The following is a 19,655-nucleotide window of genomic DNA, read 5'->3' as shown; positions in this document are numbered from 1 at the left end:
AATCATTCATGAACAGGAGCAGCCTTGGAATAGGAAGTTACACAACTTCGTGGGTTTAACCAGAAACTACAGCATTATTTTCTCTTTCTTTATGGTAACTAATCATGGAATTCTCTATATTTTATATTCATTCCACTTCTTTCCTTCTTTTTCACTGCCAAGTTTAGGTCACTAATACCCTTCCTTTAGATCATGATAGTGGCCTCTCAGCTACCCTCTCTAAATCCCGTTTTGCCCTAGTCTGGCTCATTTTCCTCCTTATAGTTAGACTAAACATTACAAAGCTTAGTTCTAGTAATACCCAGCTTAAAATGTAGACTTTAAAATTAAGTCCAGTCACTCTGAAGTTCTTTCGGTTCCCTGAGAGTGTCGTTTTTCTCGCTTACTGATGGGCCTCTGCACTCCTGTTCCTGTTGACCTGATATTTCCACTTATTACTTAGGTAACCACCTCCCATCCGTCAGGCCTTCAGGCTGTAACTTAAATGGTACAAAAATCTCTGACTGTTTAGACTATTCCAGGCTTTCGTTCTACACTCTTACAGTGACCTTTACGACTTTCTGGTACACACATCAAAATTACAATTAACTATGCATGTAATTATTTCTTTATTGTCTAAAAATCAAGTTTGTTTAGTCTGCCACCGTACCCAGTATCTTCATGCAAAGCACATTTTAGACACTTGATATTTATTTGCTGAACAAATAGTTCCTGGTATCAACTTAAAATGCTAAGATGAAGTTGAAGATGATTAACTGAGATAAAGCTCTGAAGAGCTCTGGTAACAAAACAGTACCTGCTGTGGCATTTTCAGGGTGATTCCATTCTCTGTGCTCACTGAAGTCAGAGTGACAGATACGACCAGGAAAGGGTGAGGAATGTAGCGTGACATGGACACTTCTTGAAGAACCTGAATACCAGCAGTAGTATTTGAACTGCAAAAAGAGAGAGAGAGAGAGAGAGAGAGAGAGAGAGAGAAGGATACCCACACATCTCAACATCAATGCTAACAAGTTTTTTGTTTTCCTTTCTTTTCCACTACTAATGGTGTTGGATTTCATGCTTTTGGAGGATCTAAAAGCCTTCTACCTATCATTTCCTCCCCCTCAAGTATTCTTCACTTCAGGTAGTAGACTGCTAAGGTTGAGATATCTAAAGAATACATATAGAAATAAGGAAGAAAGAAAGGGAATACAATGTAGAAGGAAAGGAAAAAAAAAAACTCGGAAAACTAGGAAAGGAAACTAGTAAGGAAAAAAATAGAAATAGTTCAGTTGCTTGAGGAAGGAGATGGGTTCCATCAAAGGCTAGTAAAATTTCTTAATTTCTATCTTTACAGTATTCCTTAATCACTAAGCTATTTCAGCAAATACGTACTTTATGGCTATCACAAGAGCAAAATAGAACTCAAGAGGTGTGGTCTAAACACTGTAAACCAACCAGATGCCAAGAAGAGTACAGGCAACAACACAGCAGTAACAAGAACTGCCACCCCTCCCACCAGACTGCAGCCATCTCTCACCCAGTGGGAATTACTGAGTCTGCTGAGGACACACTGCCCAAGACCTTCAGCCAGTGAAACACCTTCAAGACTCCCCCAGTGTCCACATCAGCATAGTTAGTAACCGCTTATTTTCAAGATTGTGAAAAAAAAAAACCTGGTTATCCCATCCCAAACCAGATTTTTTTTTTCCAAACAAACCCAGTAAGAGCAGCTAAAGACATTATTGTAGGCTATTTATTTAGGTAGCTAAAAAACAACTACATGAACATCACTAAATATAAAAAGTCTTATTTTTTCACTTCTAAAACAAAGGAAACTGAACACAAAACCAGAATGACTTTTAAGAAAATAAAAACAACAGAGGAAAGATATATACACAGAAGCAAAGTGACTTGTTGCATGACACGCACTTACCCATCAGATTTTCTTTCAATACTGTAGAGGCATATTGAACAGTCTGCTCTAAATACGATTACCATGTCCCGGAAGACACTAAGCAGTAATGTTTCTGCTTGAGCTTTGGTGATGTGAGCAAAGGCGTTGTCCAGATTTGATGTTCGCAAGTAGACTCTGAGCTGAAGAACACAGAAACAAAAGAAACTGTAAAAACAAGACGCCTACACCACAGACTAAATACTTTAGACAAGCTGCTTTTTATCTACTGGCTTCAAGTAAGAGAAGTTTAAAGACTATTCTGAGCATTAAAAATAAAAGAATACTGTTTGTAATTTCACAGGGTAGGCTCATTCTACAAATAACCAAAAGACAAAGTGATTAAAATTGGGAATGTACTATTATGAGGTTCTCCTTCTAAAGGTTTGCATATCTAGACCTGAGACAAGTAGACCAGCACTTTCTAAAAATATCAACCTGCAAATCAATAAATTAATAAATCTCTAAGGACAGCCCTCCTTAACAATCTTTATTACTTACAAACTTTACAGAGAATATCTAACAGCTAAAATCCTTAGAAAAAGTTATCTCAAAAGTTCTGATTATCCCTTTAAAAACATTTTTTAAAGTAGTCACGTGCTACAAAGTGTCATTTAGATAAAAATGCCAAATTCTTAATTAAAAAATAAAATGCTTTATTCATTTTCCAAAAATTGTATTAAACCAAACAATGTTTAGTATCTTTAAAATATAAAAATCTGTTATTTCTGAGAGAAAAAACTCCTTACCTCTTCTTGACGGTCACTTATGTTATAACATGCCAGGACAATAAAATCATCCCACCAGGCTAAACCACCTGTCACAATCATATTTTGCTCCTTAAAAGAAAATTAAAAAAAAAAAAAAAGGATTTACTTTTACTTATGCTGCCAGGAATTACAATAAGTGACATCCTTATAAAATATTCCTAAGCTGACAATGAGAGCTCAAAATTATTTCTGCTCTACTCTCTATTTCAATTAAGTATTACTCTGGAGCCTTTATTAAAAATGACTCAGAACCTATTTTGGAAAAACAAACATTTCTGTAATTAACTGGGTACCCTGTAGCACAATTAGTCCCCTATTCAACAGACTTGGGTTTAAAATCTGGCTTTATCACTTATCAGCTTCTTGACCCTGAATCCTAATTTCTCTTCTATAAAATGTTGTGTAACAACAGTGCCCTCTCTCAGTTAGGAAGATCAGTGAGGTAGGAAATGGTAAAGGCCCCTTAAAGCACACAGCAGGCACCTACTACACGTTAACATCCTTGTCTTTTCCTATTTGATTATTGCAAAATCCAACTGTATGTGTTTATATGCTACCCACATCTTCACATCACACATAGACAAGCAGGAAATGATCTCAAATACAGAGGAAATTTATTCTGCTCACATCTGATGAACTCAACATGGAATAGAAGAATAAATCCTCAAGTTAAAAACCAACAAACCATCTCAATACAAAATCCTTTATCAAGTACTTCATCAGAATGGACCCTTAGATATCATCTAACATCATTTTTTAGTATTTGATATTTTTTAATAACCAAATAGTGGCTTCCATTAGAGTTATTTCATATGGTAGTTCTCTTACACTCGGAGCAATCAGTTTTTAATTTCAAAAAGACTAACCTGGGTAATGTTTCCAAAAAGTTTCCATTTTTTGGTGAGTAAAGAGTAATGTGCAAAACCAAACTTGCCAACCACAGCAATATTCTGTCCAAGCTTATCAATAGCTGAAAACTAATTAAAAAAAAAAGATTAAGAACTCTTCCTTGCAAATCTATATCCTTATATTAAGTATAAAGAGCTTAGCATTCTTGTGTCAGGCAAACAGACTATAATAAATGCTTGCTAAGTGAATTAAATATAAATTGCTATATTTAAAAATATAAGTATTCATACACAAGTTACATTTCACCAAATTATAGATGTTAATATGCTAACGATATACAACGGATCAAGTATTAAAATTTTACTATTATTGATGCACCCACCGAAAAAGGCTCAATTCCCAGAATGCCTCTTGCAGCAAACGCTATCCAATAAAAGTTAACATCAACAAAATAACAAATAACTCACCCGTATAGGCCAATTGCTCTCTAGATAGGTGTTGGAAATCTACAGAAAATAATACATCAATTTGGTAAGATTTCTGAAAAGTATTTAAACTTAAAGCACTTAAAGCTTTAACGTTACGAGATTCATTTTCCTGTACAATGTTTGAAGTGTTCCCAAATACCGGATATTACTAGCAGAGTACTTGGAATTTACCGTTTAAATACCAGGCCATATTTCACATCTCCTGTCTTCAGCATTTCATTATGAATTTCTAGACATCAGGCTTTTCCTACACTGCTTTTTCTCTACACTCGCTGTTTTTGTCTATTTTAAATACTAAACACGCAATAACTGCAGACTGACAAAAGATTTTTAGAGAACCAGCCATGAGGGCAACCAGGAATTGTGGACATGAACAGTATGAGTTTCCTGACTGGCACCATTACAAAACTACTCTAAGAAAATTACAGGGACGCCTGGGGTGGCTCAGTGGTTGAGCATCTGCCTTCAGCCCAGGGCGTGATCCTGGAGTCCTGGGATCGAGTCCCACCTCTGGCTCCCTGCATGGAGCCTGCTTCTCCCTCTATTTATGTCTCTGCCTCTCCCTCTCTCTGTCTCTCATGAATAAATAAATAAAATCTTTAAAAAAAGAAAACTAGAGCCTCGCAAGAGTTTTGTTTTTGTTTTTTAATGGAGGTATTTTTATTACTTCTATGTCTTCTGATTAAAATAGCAAAATACTATTATATATGTAAATAATATAAAAATGGACAAAGGACTAAATGAAATTCTGTACTATCACTGCTCCAGGGATAACCACTGGTGAGTCTTGACTCTCTCTACACATCCATACACATGTGTATCTAAGCTGAGCTATTTTACTGGGGGTAGTCAACCTATTCATGTGTAAGGCCTCTGAAGATATGAACTCTTTAACTGCAATGTAAGTAGGAAATGTACCTTCCCATGATTTCTCTCTCAGAGCTCTGGACATGGGGTCTTTGTATTACTCTAACAAGAAGTTGAAGCCTGAAAGATTCTTCCATAAGATATCAAAGTAGATTATGTAAATCCTAGCTTTGCTGACACTGACCTCTCCACTAGCCTACAGATTAAGCAGTTTTCATGAGCACGTGGGACTATGATGTAAAACAGAACAGAGAGAAAAAGGGAAAGACCCTTCTGTTCCTGCAATAAAAGAACCTCAATTTATTCAGATTCATTTTCATTGTACTTCAAGTATGACTTTTTTTATTAAAAAAGAAAGCCAAATTTAAAAGCCAGTATAACACAATTCAATCTAATAAGATTCTCTGTGTAATGTGAAAACAACAAAAATCAAGTAAAAATAATGTGCAGAAAACATCTGTATTAACCTTGATTAAATGTATTCACAAAAGTATCTGTTAGATTTACTTATTATCTAGTAAGTCAACCTGAAATCTAAACAAATTAACAGCTTTTAGTTCTGTTGTTAGAAGTTCTCAACCCCCAAACTCCCCTCCAAAAAAAGAAGTTCTCAACCCCAGTGCTAGTTTGTGGAAGCCAACCTTGCAGAATTAAAGGTTATGGTGTCATGACATATGCTTGAAAAAGGCTGAACACATATCTTAACAGACATGCTGCACTGCCCAATAAAGTTCCCTACGGTGGCTGACGTCAGTTCAAGAAGCATGGTAATCTGAGGTAACCATTAGGTGCTGAGATAAGAGTTCAAAGTAGTTTTGTGCAAGCCTGGAAGTGAATTCTGTCCTTGGATGAAGAAAATCAAAATAGTCACTTGAAGAAGGATGTCCCTAGAGTATAATAAGTGAGCCAGCCACCCAGAACACTAAAAAGAACTCCCACTTCCCCCAAACTCTGGTGTTTCCTAAGTGTTTGTGGGTCAAGTGTGAGGTAGGATCTCACTGCCAACGTGGATTCCAACTTGAAGGGTTTCCAACCATAGGCACCCAAGGTAAAATTTTATCTTATGATCTACACTCTAATGAATATCCATACAAGAAAAGAATTTTATTCTTTTAACCTCTAAGAATGTAAGAGGTGCTACAAACTACAAATGGTTTATTTTCAAAGCTCATAGTTTAAATCTACAATGAAGCTTTACTTCTGATTCAGTTGTCTGAAGATGCTGTGAAATGAAAAATGAAACTTTTCCCTAGTAGATTACATTTACTGATCCTTGTGTCACCTGAACTTTGTGCCCTACCCCTAATACTGAGAACAGGAAATGGCAGGAGTAAGGAAAGCACAAACTAATGAATCATGAAGAATTCATGCCAGGAATTCGTCCTCAGGGCACAAGAGTCATGCCATGCCACCACCGGGACACTAAGTGCTAAAAGTATAAAATCTCTAATTCTTAACATCTTAGGATATCTCAGTCTCTCAAAAACAAAACAAAACCCTAAATCTACCTTTTCCCCCCCTTTAAGTCATTTTGCTAAAACCCTGTCTCCTGCCTAGACTGCTTTTGTCTTTACGTGGTGAGACTGTAAGAGCCATCCTCTTAGCATATCTGATCCATGCCAAATACCACACCTGCTCCATTTGATACACCTCCTTGGAAGGAGAGCAAATCATTTATAAATGAAACAGCCTTTAAAATCCTCTCTGCTGATATCCCTAGCATATTTTGTGAAGCTTATTTTTTCCAAATAGCCAGGTTAACTATAAAACCAACATTTCAGACAGTGGATGATAATGATTCATGTACCTTTCAGAAATAAATGTTTATATCATACAAAGTACTGAGTGTTAAAATAAATAGCAGTCCAAGAAGGAATACACCCTAAAACAATGAGGGCGGTGGTGTTTTAATTCACATTTGTGCTCCGTCTGTGAACAAACTACTCTAAAAATTTTTTAAATCTGTAGCTAGTAAAACTAAACATAAACACATACACACACGAGAAAAGCACCATCCCTACCAGCAGCTACCAACCCTGCTGCTGACAAGTATATATGTGTATTAAATTAAAGGGAAAAATAAAACATATTTAACATAGAATCTTCTGATCGGGAAACTAACAAGTGTAAGGTAGAAGGTCTAAACAAATGAAAAATCCAGTTGTCTAGATGAGGAACAGACAGAGAAAAATTAGTTAGAACTCATTTGATGAACTCTAAACTGTATAAGAATACAAAATCATTTAAACAAAGTCACTTGATGGGGTTCTGGGCATTTATCCCAGACAAGAGCCTATGTTGAAGGAGGAATTAAACAGGCACCCATGTTTCTTCAGGGAATCATTAATAATGGCTAAAAAGCCCAGAAGGTAAAGCATTAGCATTATATGGACACTGTAAACCACCAAACCAAAACACTCTCATGATGATGCCTTGATGCATTTGGCTGGAGTGCCAGCAAACAAAGTATAGGCAAATTGTAATGAAACGTTGCCTATTTAATAGACACATTCTATGTCTTAGCTCAAGGTCAACAGTACATTATATGATTTAACATTTAATACCTAGAGTTCTTACAACAGGTTAGATTGTTACTTTACATTACGGTAAGGATAAGTCTGACACTACGTAAGCAGGACATTGCTCTGCCATGTGACCTTGGGCAAGTCACCTAACTGCTCTGAGCCTCAGTTTCCTCATGTAACAAATCCAGTTGGACTACATGATCTCTACAGTCCTTCCAGCTCTAAAAATTCTATGAGTCTATTATAACTTAATTGTTTTGGGAATACAACTCTGACATTATTTTTCTTAGTTTTAAGAAAAGTAAAAAAGGTAAAGCTAGAGTCAAACAAGTTCATCTTCCCGGATAGTTTCAATATCTAAAGAATAAAATCACAAAGGAATACTGCTAGTACCTCCTACTTTGCACAAAGTGGTAAAATCAGCGTGATACACTACTAAAATGGGATACTTCAGAGATGGCTAAGAATCACAGAATCACTGAATTTTTGAGCTGGAAGGAAATTAGATTTTTGTTATTGCCTGATGGATTTTTGAGTTCCAGACCTACCTTCTTTGATCCTCTGCTCTACTTGGCTCTCTGGCAACACAGACCTGGCTAGGCAGAACTGGCATTGATGCTAGGTCAGTGTAGAATGAATAGTTCAAAGTATGGGGAAATGAAAATAGCAGAGGAATGGCTATAGGAGAGAAGGGAGCAGTGGAAAATTTTAGTCAAGGAGGCAGCCGATGCAGATTTATTTCATAACTGTTAACTATTTATCAAATGGTATGCACATTGTTTGATTTTATGAATTTATTAATGTCAGTTAGATACATTTTCTTTGAGTGTATACCACATGTCAGCGCAGGAGACACTCCTCCTTCAACGTTTCACATACTGACCGTGTCTCATCTCCACTTAAAGTCAACTGAAAATAACATGGGAGCTGAACAAGCTAGTAAAGTAACAGCACAGAATGAAGAAGGGGGTCAAGAATTGTGGATACAGAACCTGACGAAAAGAAACAAACACAAGAATAGGCTCTGATGTACCTAAGACACTTCGGTATCAGCAGGGGAAGGAAGACACTCAGGACTTATACAATTGTGTATGAAAATTTCTTTCAAGAAACCTCAATTTACTGATTTACCCAAATTAATTTTATTTGGTATCAAAATTCAGAATTGATTTCCATGTTAAATGCCAATTTATCAGAATTATTAAAAGAAACTGATAATTTAAAAGTTATACCAGAATGAGTAAGTAATTTGGAATAAGATTTATGTAATAATAAAATTATTAATAATAAGGTTCTACAGTGTGTCTGCAAGTCTGCAATTTGAGTTTAAAATAGGCAGTTAACCTCAAAATGTACCCACTGGGACGACAAGGTCAGCTGCACAGGGTCCTCATTTGCACTGCCACTTTCCATGAATCACTACACTTTTGCCTATACAAATCCGCAGAGCTAAATTTATACCCAAAAGGTTGGGGGTCGGGGAGGGCTGGAATAGTATAAAGTTGTGCTCATTCCAGAGGGTAAAGCATGAACTTGCAGGTTTTGGACTAGTGGGCTTAAAGCAAGTAGGCACACGTGCTACATCAGTGGCAAGAAAGGAAGAAGACAAGACAGAAAAGCGAAGAGAGGTGACAGTCAAAAAGGTTAAAAAGTTTCTCTGTTTTCTAAAGCAACAGAAGAAATATTTAAAACTCTGCTCCAGGTGCTATTTTACCAAGGACTAAGTCAACAATCAATAGTCACTGAAGACTTACCTGTACCACATGCCAATGCCGATGTCCAAGCAAAGTGCTTAAACCCTGAGACTCTAAACCGCTGTCTGCAAAGGGGCTCTTGCCCCCACCAGGCTTATGCTCAGAGTGTGCTGATGAACTCCTGGCACTCTGGGTTTGCGAGGCCTCTCCACAGTTCAAGTACAATCGATCCTCCCCCTGAAGCAGCACTTGCTCCTGGTTACTCTAGATGAAGGAGAAAGGAAGCACAGGGCAAAGAAGGAAAGCAAATAAAAACAACTCGGTATCAGGTAACAGAAAATAAGTAATACCTTGATTTAGTTTTATTACGGGAAATGCACCATGCATCTCAACGTTGATTTTACTCACTACTTATCATCTACAGTTTACAAACGAGTTTCACTTAAAATACCTCACGAGTGGTGGCAAGAAGGAGGGGAGGATTACCAGTGGGGATAACAGATGCTGAAGGATCTTTTTTTAAACCCTAAGGAGGAGGAGAAGGAAGAGAAGGAAGAGGAGCAGCCCAAGTCTGTGGTCCGGGTTCAGAACAATTCAACACTCACTTGGGTAAATGCTTGGCTACTGCCAAGGACTGTGCCAGGCTCTGAGGATATTTAGACAAATAAGACAATTTCTACTTTTAGTGCTTATGCCCTGGTTTTCAGTTAGAAGACCATTTCTCTCACATATAGGTATATTATTCACTGAGTATTCCATCAGACAGAAAGCACCTCAGCCTCTCACCTTTCCATGTTAGTTCAAATGCTGTCAAATGCCATAAAAATCTGCCTTTAAATTATGATTTGGGATAGGGAAGGGGAAGAAGAATTACCCTCTTCTTATCTTTCGGGGGATTCTTATTCTTCAGCTACCGTCATGAAATCTTGATCCAGGGTACTGTCAAATTCCTTCTCAGTTTATTGTAATTACAAGTTTTAATCAGAAACTGGTTGTACCAAATACTTAAAAACCCACTGGTGGCAAATGTGAAGGCATACACTTCTAATATGTAACCCATACTATTTTTATATGTTAACAATATGTAATATTATTAATATGTTGTTTCAATTTCATAAAACATGAGGCGCTTATACTACAATTTGGGGCAGTGTTTCCCAAGGCATAGTTTCTTCAAAGTGTTCCTTAAAAATTCATAGTTAAATAAGCGTGGGAACATCGTTTTTCATATACCAACTCCTGGATTTTCACAACGCACATGAGCGTATGACAGATACTGCAGTCCCGCAATAAAGAAATTTCTACAGCCCTAACTTCCTTATTTCACTAACAGGACAACAGAACTTGTCCTTATCCTGTGCAACTACTACTGATTCTGCTAAGTATTGCCTTGTGGAGCACATTTTAGGAAATTCTATTCAAATAAAGACTAAAGTTATTCAAGTAAATCTGTAAACACTGCTTTCCCTCTAATGGCTTGTGATCCTATTTAAAAAAAAAAAAGGCTGCTCAGAAGTAAAATTTTGGTTTAAAGTATTAAAAAGAAAAACAATCACAAAAAATATACAAAAGAAGATATTCCACCAATTTGAGAAGAATCTGATAGTCTACTACGAAAGCCACTAAAAATAAACAGCTGTAATTTAAAACACTTACCATACAGGGGTTTACAGTGAGTACACTCTTGATAAACTGAAACAGCAGAATGCCGGGCTGTTTAACTACACTCTTGGAGTCAGACTCAATTCCAGGGTTGTGAGCACCAAATCCGCTGACTACCCAGAGGTGATAGCCTTCTGCTCCCCAGCTCTTGGAGAGAAGGGGAAGAAAAATCAGGGCAATCAAGTTTGTTAACCTTTCCTAGCTTCAAATATTCAAATCCTGAAACAACCAACAGCAGCATCACCAATGATTTCAAAAGGCTGGACCAATTCTGAGAAGCTGTACAGACAAGAATCCTAGCCACACCTGCTCACCTTGGCCCTCCTCCAGTGGAAACCACCATTACCGCTCTCCACCTGGAAGAGTGGACTCACTACATACCAATGTTAAACCCAAATCCTAAGAAACACTGTTCTCTGTAACTTCTCCGTTAATTTAATTGAACTGCCTCTCAAATACAAAGAAATTCCTTGCAGAGGAAGACCCATGTGACCTGGCTGAAACATGACAAAGCAGCACCCAGAACAGATGCAGTCTGAGCAAAGAACACTCGAATGCAAACTATGAGACTAAGGTTTTTGTTCCAGCCTAGCTGCCGTTCTGCAGTAGAATCTTGGCTAAGTTATTTGGTTTTCTCCGGGTATAAGTTTCTTCCACTATAAAATAAGAAGGCTCAAATAAGCTCTCCAGGACCAATTTTAATATTGTATAACTACATTCCATGATAGTTTAGTTTTCTTGTGTTTGTTTCTACGATTAGTGATTCCTAATCTACAAAGTCAAGAAAATAGAAGAGGGAAAATAAATTGTTGCTAAATTTCTAAAGCTTCATAGAAGTTTTGCTCTCCTATCATAAAAGTTGAACAGTGAACTAAAATGCTTAGATTCTTAGTTTGTTATTAATAATATCAACTTAGTGAGGCTAAAAACACTGGTTGTTGCATGCCACTCAAAAACACTGATGGGCAGTTATATAAATCATCTGTTCAAAAACTTATTTTAAAATATGAAGGTGGAAAGAGACAGCAAATGGGGTCCTTGGTAGTGAAAGATTGGGAACCATTCCTCAAGGCAACCACAGTGGTTTTCATTCTTCAAGAAACTCAAGATCAGAAAATGTCTTCCTCTATGAGGCAAGGGAGAAAGGCGGTGAACAAGTCTCACAGCCACTAATTTCATAGATGATACACAGAAGGGCTACAGTAAGAAAATGTCTTTATGTAAACACAGGGGTTACACCTCACTGCTTTCTACAGAAACTCTTAAAAATATGTAATCAATAAAAATATTGTTACTACAGTGACTTTAATTCTCCTGACAGATATCTATGGGAAATTTTAAAAATATGCTCAAATAATGTCCAAATCCTCCAGGAAAAACACCCAAAGAGCATTTCACTTTATGTTAAAAGAAATGAGGCCATGAGAAATGGGTGCTAGTGAGTCACATAAGGAATTGAGGTATGCTTTGGAAGAACAAAGGCCTGATTTGAATAGTTCCTATGTTCCCAAAGATGGCAGGGACTTGCTATATACATAGAAGCAAAATCAAAAAACAAGTACTGGAAACTGGGCAGCTTGATTTTAAAAAATACTTTCATCAAAGCAAGAACTGTGTAAGAAGAGTCTGCTGAGATTAAAATAGTTTTGTAATTTTACCAGAGCCAAGAAGAGGAAAAAAAGGAAGAAGAAAAATCCAAGTTCGTCACACTATAGAAATATACATGTTATAAATATATTTATGTAACTATAAATGACATATCATATATGTACGTACACACACACACACACACACACACACCTTTTTTTTTTTTTTTCAGTAGGGTCCACGCCCAGCATGGAGCCCAGTGCTGGGCTTGAATATAGGACCCTGAGATCAAGACCCAAGCTGAGATCAAGAACTGGACCCGTAACTGACTGAGCCACCCAGGCACCCTACAATATACCAGTATTTTATATAAAGTACTTACCATAGAGTTGATCTTAAGGGGATCCTTTTTGGTACCATCAGACCTATAACTGAAACAGAACAGAAACTTGGTTAAAAACAGTCTTCTATTATGCAGAATATTTGGCTTCAGTTTTTTAAAAACTCAAATTGATTTTGAAATACATAATAATGCATGAAATATGAGAATGTTGGTTGATGTACCTAGGCACATCACCTAGACACAGTCTTTCAGGTGCTGAGTAACTTCTTGACAGGGTCATACAGTTTGGGAAGAGGTATTCATTTTGTCATGACTAAGGTTCAAAGTAGCAAATGGAGTGGGCAGAGATATAAACCCACTGAGTTAACCTACATCAACCCAATAAGATAATGCCATTTTCCACTTCCTACTAGCTACTTATGTACATGACTTCGGCTTTATTAGATCATAAGCTACCTGAAGGCAAAACCCCATGTGCTTTAGCCTTGAATCTAACGTGCTCTCATATATACAAGAGGGGTTCAACAAATAAATGCACTGTTACCAAATAAACAATGCGTTTTAAAAGGATGCACATTTAGAGAATCAGTATATCCTGAACAAATTAGTTCTGAACCTTACAAATTGTTTTGAGGTTAAGCATCAAGTAAAGCAGAAGGCTAGCTTTTGTATGACACAAAATTTCTGTGTATGTGTATTTTCTTAGAGATAATGGGAGTTATTTTTGTCTCCAAGTTGTCTTTATTCACTCACGCAAAATCTCCTCCAAGCGTACAAATCAGCTGGGCTCCAAACACACTCCATAAAGAAAGGCCTCCATTTTCCCAGGTCACTATTACAACACTATTGTCAGGAGACCACTTGACCAATTTAACAGCTCCTGTTTTATTCCAAATATCTGTTAAGAAATTGTAAGAAGAGTTAAAAATAAATGATTCCTTCAGAAACAGTATTTTTTAGTCTGTATTTTTTCAAGTTGAAATAAAATAGAAACACCTGTCTGCTTCAAATAATGAGATGAATCCTACTCATTTCAGGTCATGTACAATGAGTAAGGCCACTACCCTTGACTGAAGCAGAACAAACTCAGCTGCCAAGAAATTTTTAAAAAGTGAGAGCCATTTTGGGCCACTATCAGCCCGAATAACTACAACTGTGCAGTTTTAGAAGTCTGGCTCTGGGCAATTCAGTTTCTATAAAATAGGGATAATGAGTTGAATGATTCAACACTGAATGTCAAAGTAGTCTGCAAAGTATAAGGTGTTTTAGAATATAAAATACTATTGTACCACTATCTTCATGCTCCATTGGCAATATTAGAGGGGCCAAGTTAAAGTAAATTGAAGTTTAATCTTCTATTAAGATTATGTAGGTCAACTCCAGCTTGAGTACTCCAGGTGTTCATATCTTCTATTAACTAATAATTATTCTTTCAATACCATAGATAATTTCACCATGTAGTAAAACACAAGTTTCCCAACTACAGAGTTAAGTGAAATATGCTAGTGTTTCCTGTCAATAATTCAAAACCAGGTATAGTATCATTTTCTTTAAAATTCTTTTCATTTGTAGTATTAATACATTTTGCCATAAAATACAAAATATCTGCTACAAAGGGAAGGTATATAGATTTAGTCTACAGAAGACAGGCTTGGTTAACAGAGAGAACTCCTTTCTGCCTAGTTTGAATCCTCACATTAGTAATCCCCACCATTATGAATAACCATGTTATTCGTGCAGATGAAAAATAAATGGGAATATAACCGTGTGAAAATTTTAAAACAAACTAAGAAGAAACACACAAAACCAAACCGAAGTTTACAAAATGAAAGCAATTGCAGGTATAAGAGAAAAAATACAAGTATTCACTATCATAAAAGGATGTTAACTGAAAAGGAGAGGTTATAAACAGTGTACTTATTACTTCATATTACAATACACACCCACACACACACGCACAAAATATGCATATTTACTTTCCAAACATTATACTTTTATTAAAATCTAGTTGCAGAGATCTGTAATAAAATACTGATGGTGGTAAACCTAATCTTCATGTGGCAAGATTACTAGAAATTTACCTAGGTGATAACAGCCTACAATAAACACAGATTATGATAATCTGCATATTGAGAAAAATATTAACAAGTAACCCAAAGATATTTTGTTACAGAGCTGAACTTCCAAGAAAGAAAAAGCTCCAGAAGACAAAAGAATAGAGAGACTGGTTAATATCTGGGTTGAGGGTAAAGGGCTGGAAGCAGGGAGAGGAGACAGGTTGGAAATACAGGGATAGAAAGATGGGATGAGACTCAGCAATGATGAGGGAGATGGGGTTTTACATCCTTCCCAAAGACAAAGAAGGGGTCAGAGACCAGTGGAAGTCTGGGAGTCAAACAGGAAGCTATGGATCATGTAAGGACTCACGAGGCACTGTGGGCCAGTGAAACTCAGCCAGTGCAGCCTGAGGGATACAAGGAAGCTCACCTCTGCTCCAGGTGTAGGAGGACAATACAAGCCTCCCCAGGGGTGAGCAGGTTTATAGCCTAAAGTGATGTAATTGAAGCTGGCAAAATTCTCTCACAACAAAGACCACAAGGGTGAGAGTCAGTAAGTAACCAAAGCAAGAAATGGCATTCCAAGAGCCTGAGAAAGGACAGAACAATCTGAAGAACTCCACACAGTGCTGTCCAACAGAAGCAGTAAGGACTACTTCTTGTGCTGACAGAAACGTTCCCATCTTCTGGGTCTAACAGGCAGCCCCGAGCTACACATGGCTACTCAACATTTAAATGTGACCATGCAACTAAAGAAATACAGTGTTAATTTTTTTTATTTCAATTAGTTTAATCAAAATAGCCACATGTGGCTGATAGCAACTAGGCAGGATAACGTAAGTATGGATAAAAAATAAACATTTAAAAGGGCCAGAGATCACAATCAAAATACATATCACTCTGCTCTTGCAGGCCACCAATCTGACTTTAGAGAAAAATATATGCAAGCCTTTAAAGGCTATGATCCAATAAGAATGATAAAGACTTAAGGAGCTAATTTCTCTGTCTGGCAGTACAGCAATTCAACATCTTAAATCACTCACTACACTGAAACAACTAAAATGTTGAATCCTAGGGCACCAGGGGGTGGCTCAGTTGGTTAAGCACTCAACTCTTGACTTTGGCACAGGTCATGATCTAAGGGTCGTTGGACTGAGCCCCGCGTCTGGTTCCGTGCTGGCCATGGAGTCTGCTTGGAATTCTCTCTCTGTACCTCTGCCCTTCCCCCTGTTTGCATGCACATGTGCACACTCTTTCTCTCTCTAAAAATAAAATGCTGAATAAACACCTTAAAACAACTAAAAATGCTGGGAGGTGAGTGTACAAAGTGCTTCTGCCCTGAATTTTTCTGCCATACCCTGGAGACCCTGACTTCTACTTCTGATGATGCCAGGAGGGACAGGAGATTAAGCTCAGAACTTGGCCATGGCAGGGTATCTAAGAGAAGACATCCAGGTAATGGTGAAGCTACAGATGGCTACATTCATTGTACAAGAATAAGAATTAAACTCTAGGGATCCCTGGGTGGCACAGCGGTTTGGCGCTTGCCTTTGGCCCAGGGCACGATCCTGGAGACCCGGGATCGAATCCCACGTCGGGCTCCCGGTGCATGGAACCTGCTTCTCCCTCTGCTTGTGTCTCTGCCTCTCTCTCTCTATCTCTCTGTGACGATCATAAATAAATGAATGAATGAATGAATGAATGAATGAATGAATGAATGAATGAATTAAACTCTACCATGTGGAAGGTAAAGAAATAGCAAAGGATACTTTCATGTTTTGTCCATGAATGGAAAACAAAGAATCTCCCCTAAGAACCTGTAACCACAAGTTAGTCCTCACTGATCTTTAATTTGAGCAATTTGTATGATTCAAAGAAAATTGCAAACTGAATATACTGCAAAGGGTTCCAGATTGATGTAGTACTCCCACATAACTTGCCATAAACACACAAATCCTCTCTGGAAGGACTCAAATTCAATTTAGATCACAAAGCATTCAAACAAATAAGTCTGAAGGAAATTAATCAGTTCTCAGTCAAAAATCCTAATATAGGGGCAGCCCCGGTGGCTCAGCGGTTTAGCGCCACCTTCAGCCCAGAGTGTGATCCTGGAGACCCCAGACTGAGTCCCATGTTCTGCTCCGTGCATGGAGCCTGCTTCTCCCTCTGCCTGTGTCTCTGCCTCTCTGTGTGTTTCTCATGAATAAATAAATAAAATCTTAAAAAAAAAAAAATCCTAATATATATAAACAAGTTAATGAGAACCCAGAAAACTAAGACAGCAATAACAGTCTCAGAAAGGTTTCAGATACTGAGATTAACAAAGAATATAAATACCATTTTCTTAAAGATTTATTCATGAGACACAGAGAGAGAGGCAGAGACACAGGCAGAGGGAGAAGCATGCTCCCCACAGGGAGTCCGATGCAGGACTCAATCCTGGGACTCTGAGATCACAACCTGAGCCAAAGGCAGACACACTCAACCATTGAGCCACCCAAGCGTCCCCAAAAAAACATTTTTTACTACCTAAAGAAATAAAAGAATATTGAAACTAGGAGCAGGATGCATACAGATTAGAAGAGAGCTAAGTAAACCCTCTGGAAATAAAAAATACAGTAATTAAAATGGACAGATTAAGTAGATTATTAAACATAAATGAAGAGAGAATTAGTTTACCAGAAGATAGAGAAAAACTTTCTTCTCTAGAATATAGTCCAGAGAAATTTTAAAAATGAAAAATGTTAAAAGGCAGGTTATGAAACATATAAAAAAGTGCTATGTAAGTCTGATTAGATTTCCAGAAAAAGAGGGATGCCTGGGTGGCTCAATGGTTGAGCATCTGCATTTGGCTCAGGTCATGATCCCAGGGGTCCTGAGATCAAGTCCCACATCAGGTTCCCTGTGGTGAGCAAAGACTTGCTTTTCTCTCTGTGTTTCTCAAGAATAAAAAAATACATAAAATCTTTTAAAAAAATGATTTCCAGAAAAAGATTAAACAAGAGGCAATATTTGAGAGGTAACAGTTGAGTTCTTTGCACAACAGTTGGACAATATGAATCCTCAGATGCAGCACACCTGAATCTCAATCAAGATTTAATAAAAATCAAAATTCTTCACCTTTCAAATTACAGTGAAATCATCCCAAAGACAAAGAAAAAAATCTTAGAAGTAGCTAAAGAGAAAAAAACCCATTCTCTTGAAAAGGAAATACAACTCAACCAGAGATTCCCAAGAGTACCGGTGAAACTGAACAGTACTTGAACAACTTCAAAGTACAAAGTAACTGCTCATCCAAAACTGTATAAAAAGCTAAATCAGAAATAAATTATAAGGGCCAAATAAATACATTTTCAGACCCCACCTTCCAAGAATTGAGTTTATCATAAAAAACTTGACTAAAGAAAATTCCGAAGGAGGTATGACAGACAGATAATGGTCTCAAGTGGAAGGTGGAAGGTGCTAAAAGATATGATATGGGCAAAAACACTGGAATACACATGTGGGTAACACGAAGTTAGTTACATATTGAAGGTTTCCTGAGATTCTGACATGAGATACTTTAGCTTCCTCCTTGAGGCTAATGAGATTTTTATTTATTGGATTAGATTTAGACAAGTGCCTCATTTTTTTTCTGACCCAAACATCAGAGAAGTTTGTGTATTATACAGCAATTATTCTTGCTATGGGGACATATCTAAATTTGGGAGAGGCAGAGTGAACACAGTTTGAAAAAGGTTCCCAATTACTAACACACACATAGAACACGGTACAGTATCAAATTTATGAGACCTGTAGTAATGAGATTACACTGCCTGTTCAATACAATCCTGCAAAGGTCACTGGCTTAAAAACATGTTGATTCATTTATCACATTTGTTAATAACTAGGTGCCTCTCACTAAACTGAACTAGCCTGGTGTAAAGAGATACATCCTACGCTCCTACCCTGAAGCTAGCAGGAAAAAGCCACCTGTAAGCTAGTTAAGTTCAATAAAGCATTATCAGTGATAAAAAAGATGTTATATGCAGAATATAATGAGGCGCAGGAAGGAATGGTATTCTATTTCATAAAAAGAGATTTCATTTAAGCTGCATCTTGAAAGACCAATAGATACAGACCCTCCATATAGACATATGGGACATTTCAGGTAAAGAAAACAATAGGAGACAATGGCTGACTCTCAGGGATCTGCAGGTGGTTTGGTAAAGGGCAAGCCTGCAGTTCCTGTCTATGTGCAGAGTATCCCAGGGCACTGCAGAGAACTCACAGGGGGTTCCATGAGATCTTCAAGAGAAATAAACAGATATATAGTTATCTGTTGGACACAATGTAAACTGTTAGCTCTAGGTAGTTCACGGTTGTAGCATTATTAGGCTGTGCTACATTTATTTTGATGATGTTACATCTTTGCAAAGACCACTCTTTAGGAGTTGTTGCAGAAAAACTGTCATGTGAACATCAATGTGGAATAGGAAATGTGGGTGACTGTACCCAATCCAACTCCAAGGTTTGAAAAGTTATACAGTGTCCAATAGGCACAGACATCCTAGTAGTAAAAAATACTCTTTAAGAATAAAATTAAAGGGATCCCTGGGTGGCGCAGGGGTTTAGCACCTGCCTTTGGCCCAGGGCGCGATCCTGGAGACCCAGGATCGAATCCCACATCAGGCTCCCGGTGCATGGAGCCCGCTTCTCCCTCTGCCTATGTCTCTGCCTCTCTCTCTCTCTGTGTGTGTGACTATCATAAATAAATGAATGAATGAATGAATGAATGAATGAATGAATATAAAAAAAGAATAAAATTAAAATATTATTTTTCTTTCCATTTATGGACATTACTTTTTGAAAATGCTACTAGGATTTAGACCTAACTA

At 37.4% G+C, this 19,655-nt stretch overlaps 1 protein-coding gene across 3 annotated transcripts in view; it reads right to left on the bottom strand.

Annotated features, from left to right (window-relative positions):
- RIC1 (RIC1 homolog, RAB6A GEF complex partner 1) overlaps window positions 1-19,655 on the bottom strand; it is a 145,387-nt gene that overhangs the window by 20,114 nt on the left and 105,618 nt on the right. For all 3 annotated transcript variants that reach the window (XM_055311054.1, XM_055311052.1, XM_055311053.1), the window contains exons 9-17: window positions 13,475-13,619; window positions 12,761-12,809; window positions 10,786-10,938; window positions 9,190-9,393; window positions 4,023-4,061; window positions 3,573-3,683; window positions 2,686-2,775; window positions 1,919-2,079; window positions 797-935 (exon numbers count right to left, since the gene is read on the bottom strand). In XM_055311054.1, coding sequence (XP_055167029.1) covers window positions 797-935; window positions 1,919-2,079; window positions 2,686-2,775; window positions 3,573-3,683; window positions 4,023-4,061; window positions 9,190-9,393; window positions 10,786-10,938; window positions 12,761-12,809; window positions 13,475-13,619 — 1,091 coding nt within the window. The remainder of the gene's footprint in view (window positions 1-796; window positions 936-1,918; window positions 2,080-2,685; window positions 2,776-3,572; window positions 3,684-4,022; window positions 4,062-9,189; window positions 9,394-10,785; window positions 10,939-12,760; window positions 12,810-13,474; window positions 13,620-19,655) is intronic.

Source organism: Nyctereutes procyonoides, unplaced genomic scaffold (genome assembly GCF_905146905.1).
Source record: "Nyctereutes procyonoides isolate TBG_1078 unplaced genomic scaffold, NYPRO_anot_genome, whole genome shotgun sequence".
NCBI lineage: Eukaryota > Metazoa > Chordata > Mammalia > Carnivora > Canidae > Nyctereutes > Nyctereutes procyonoides.
This window is presented reverse-complemented; position numbering and strand designations above follow the sequence as displayed.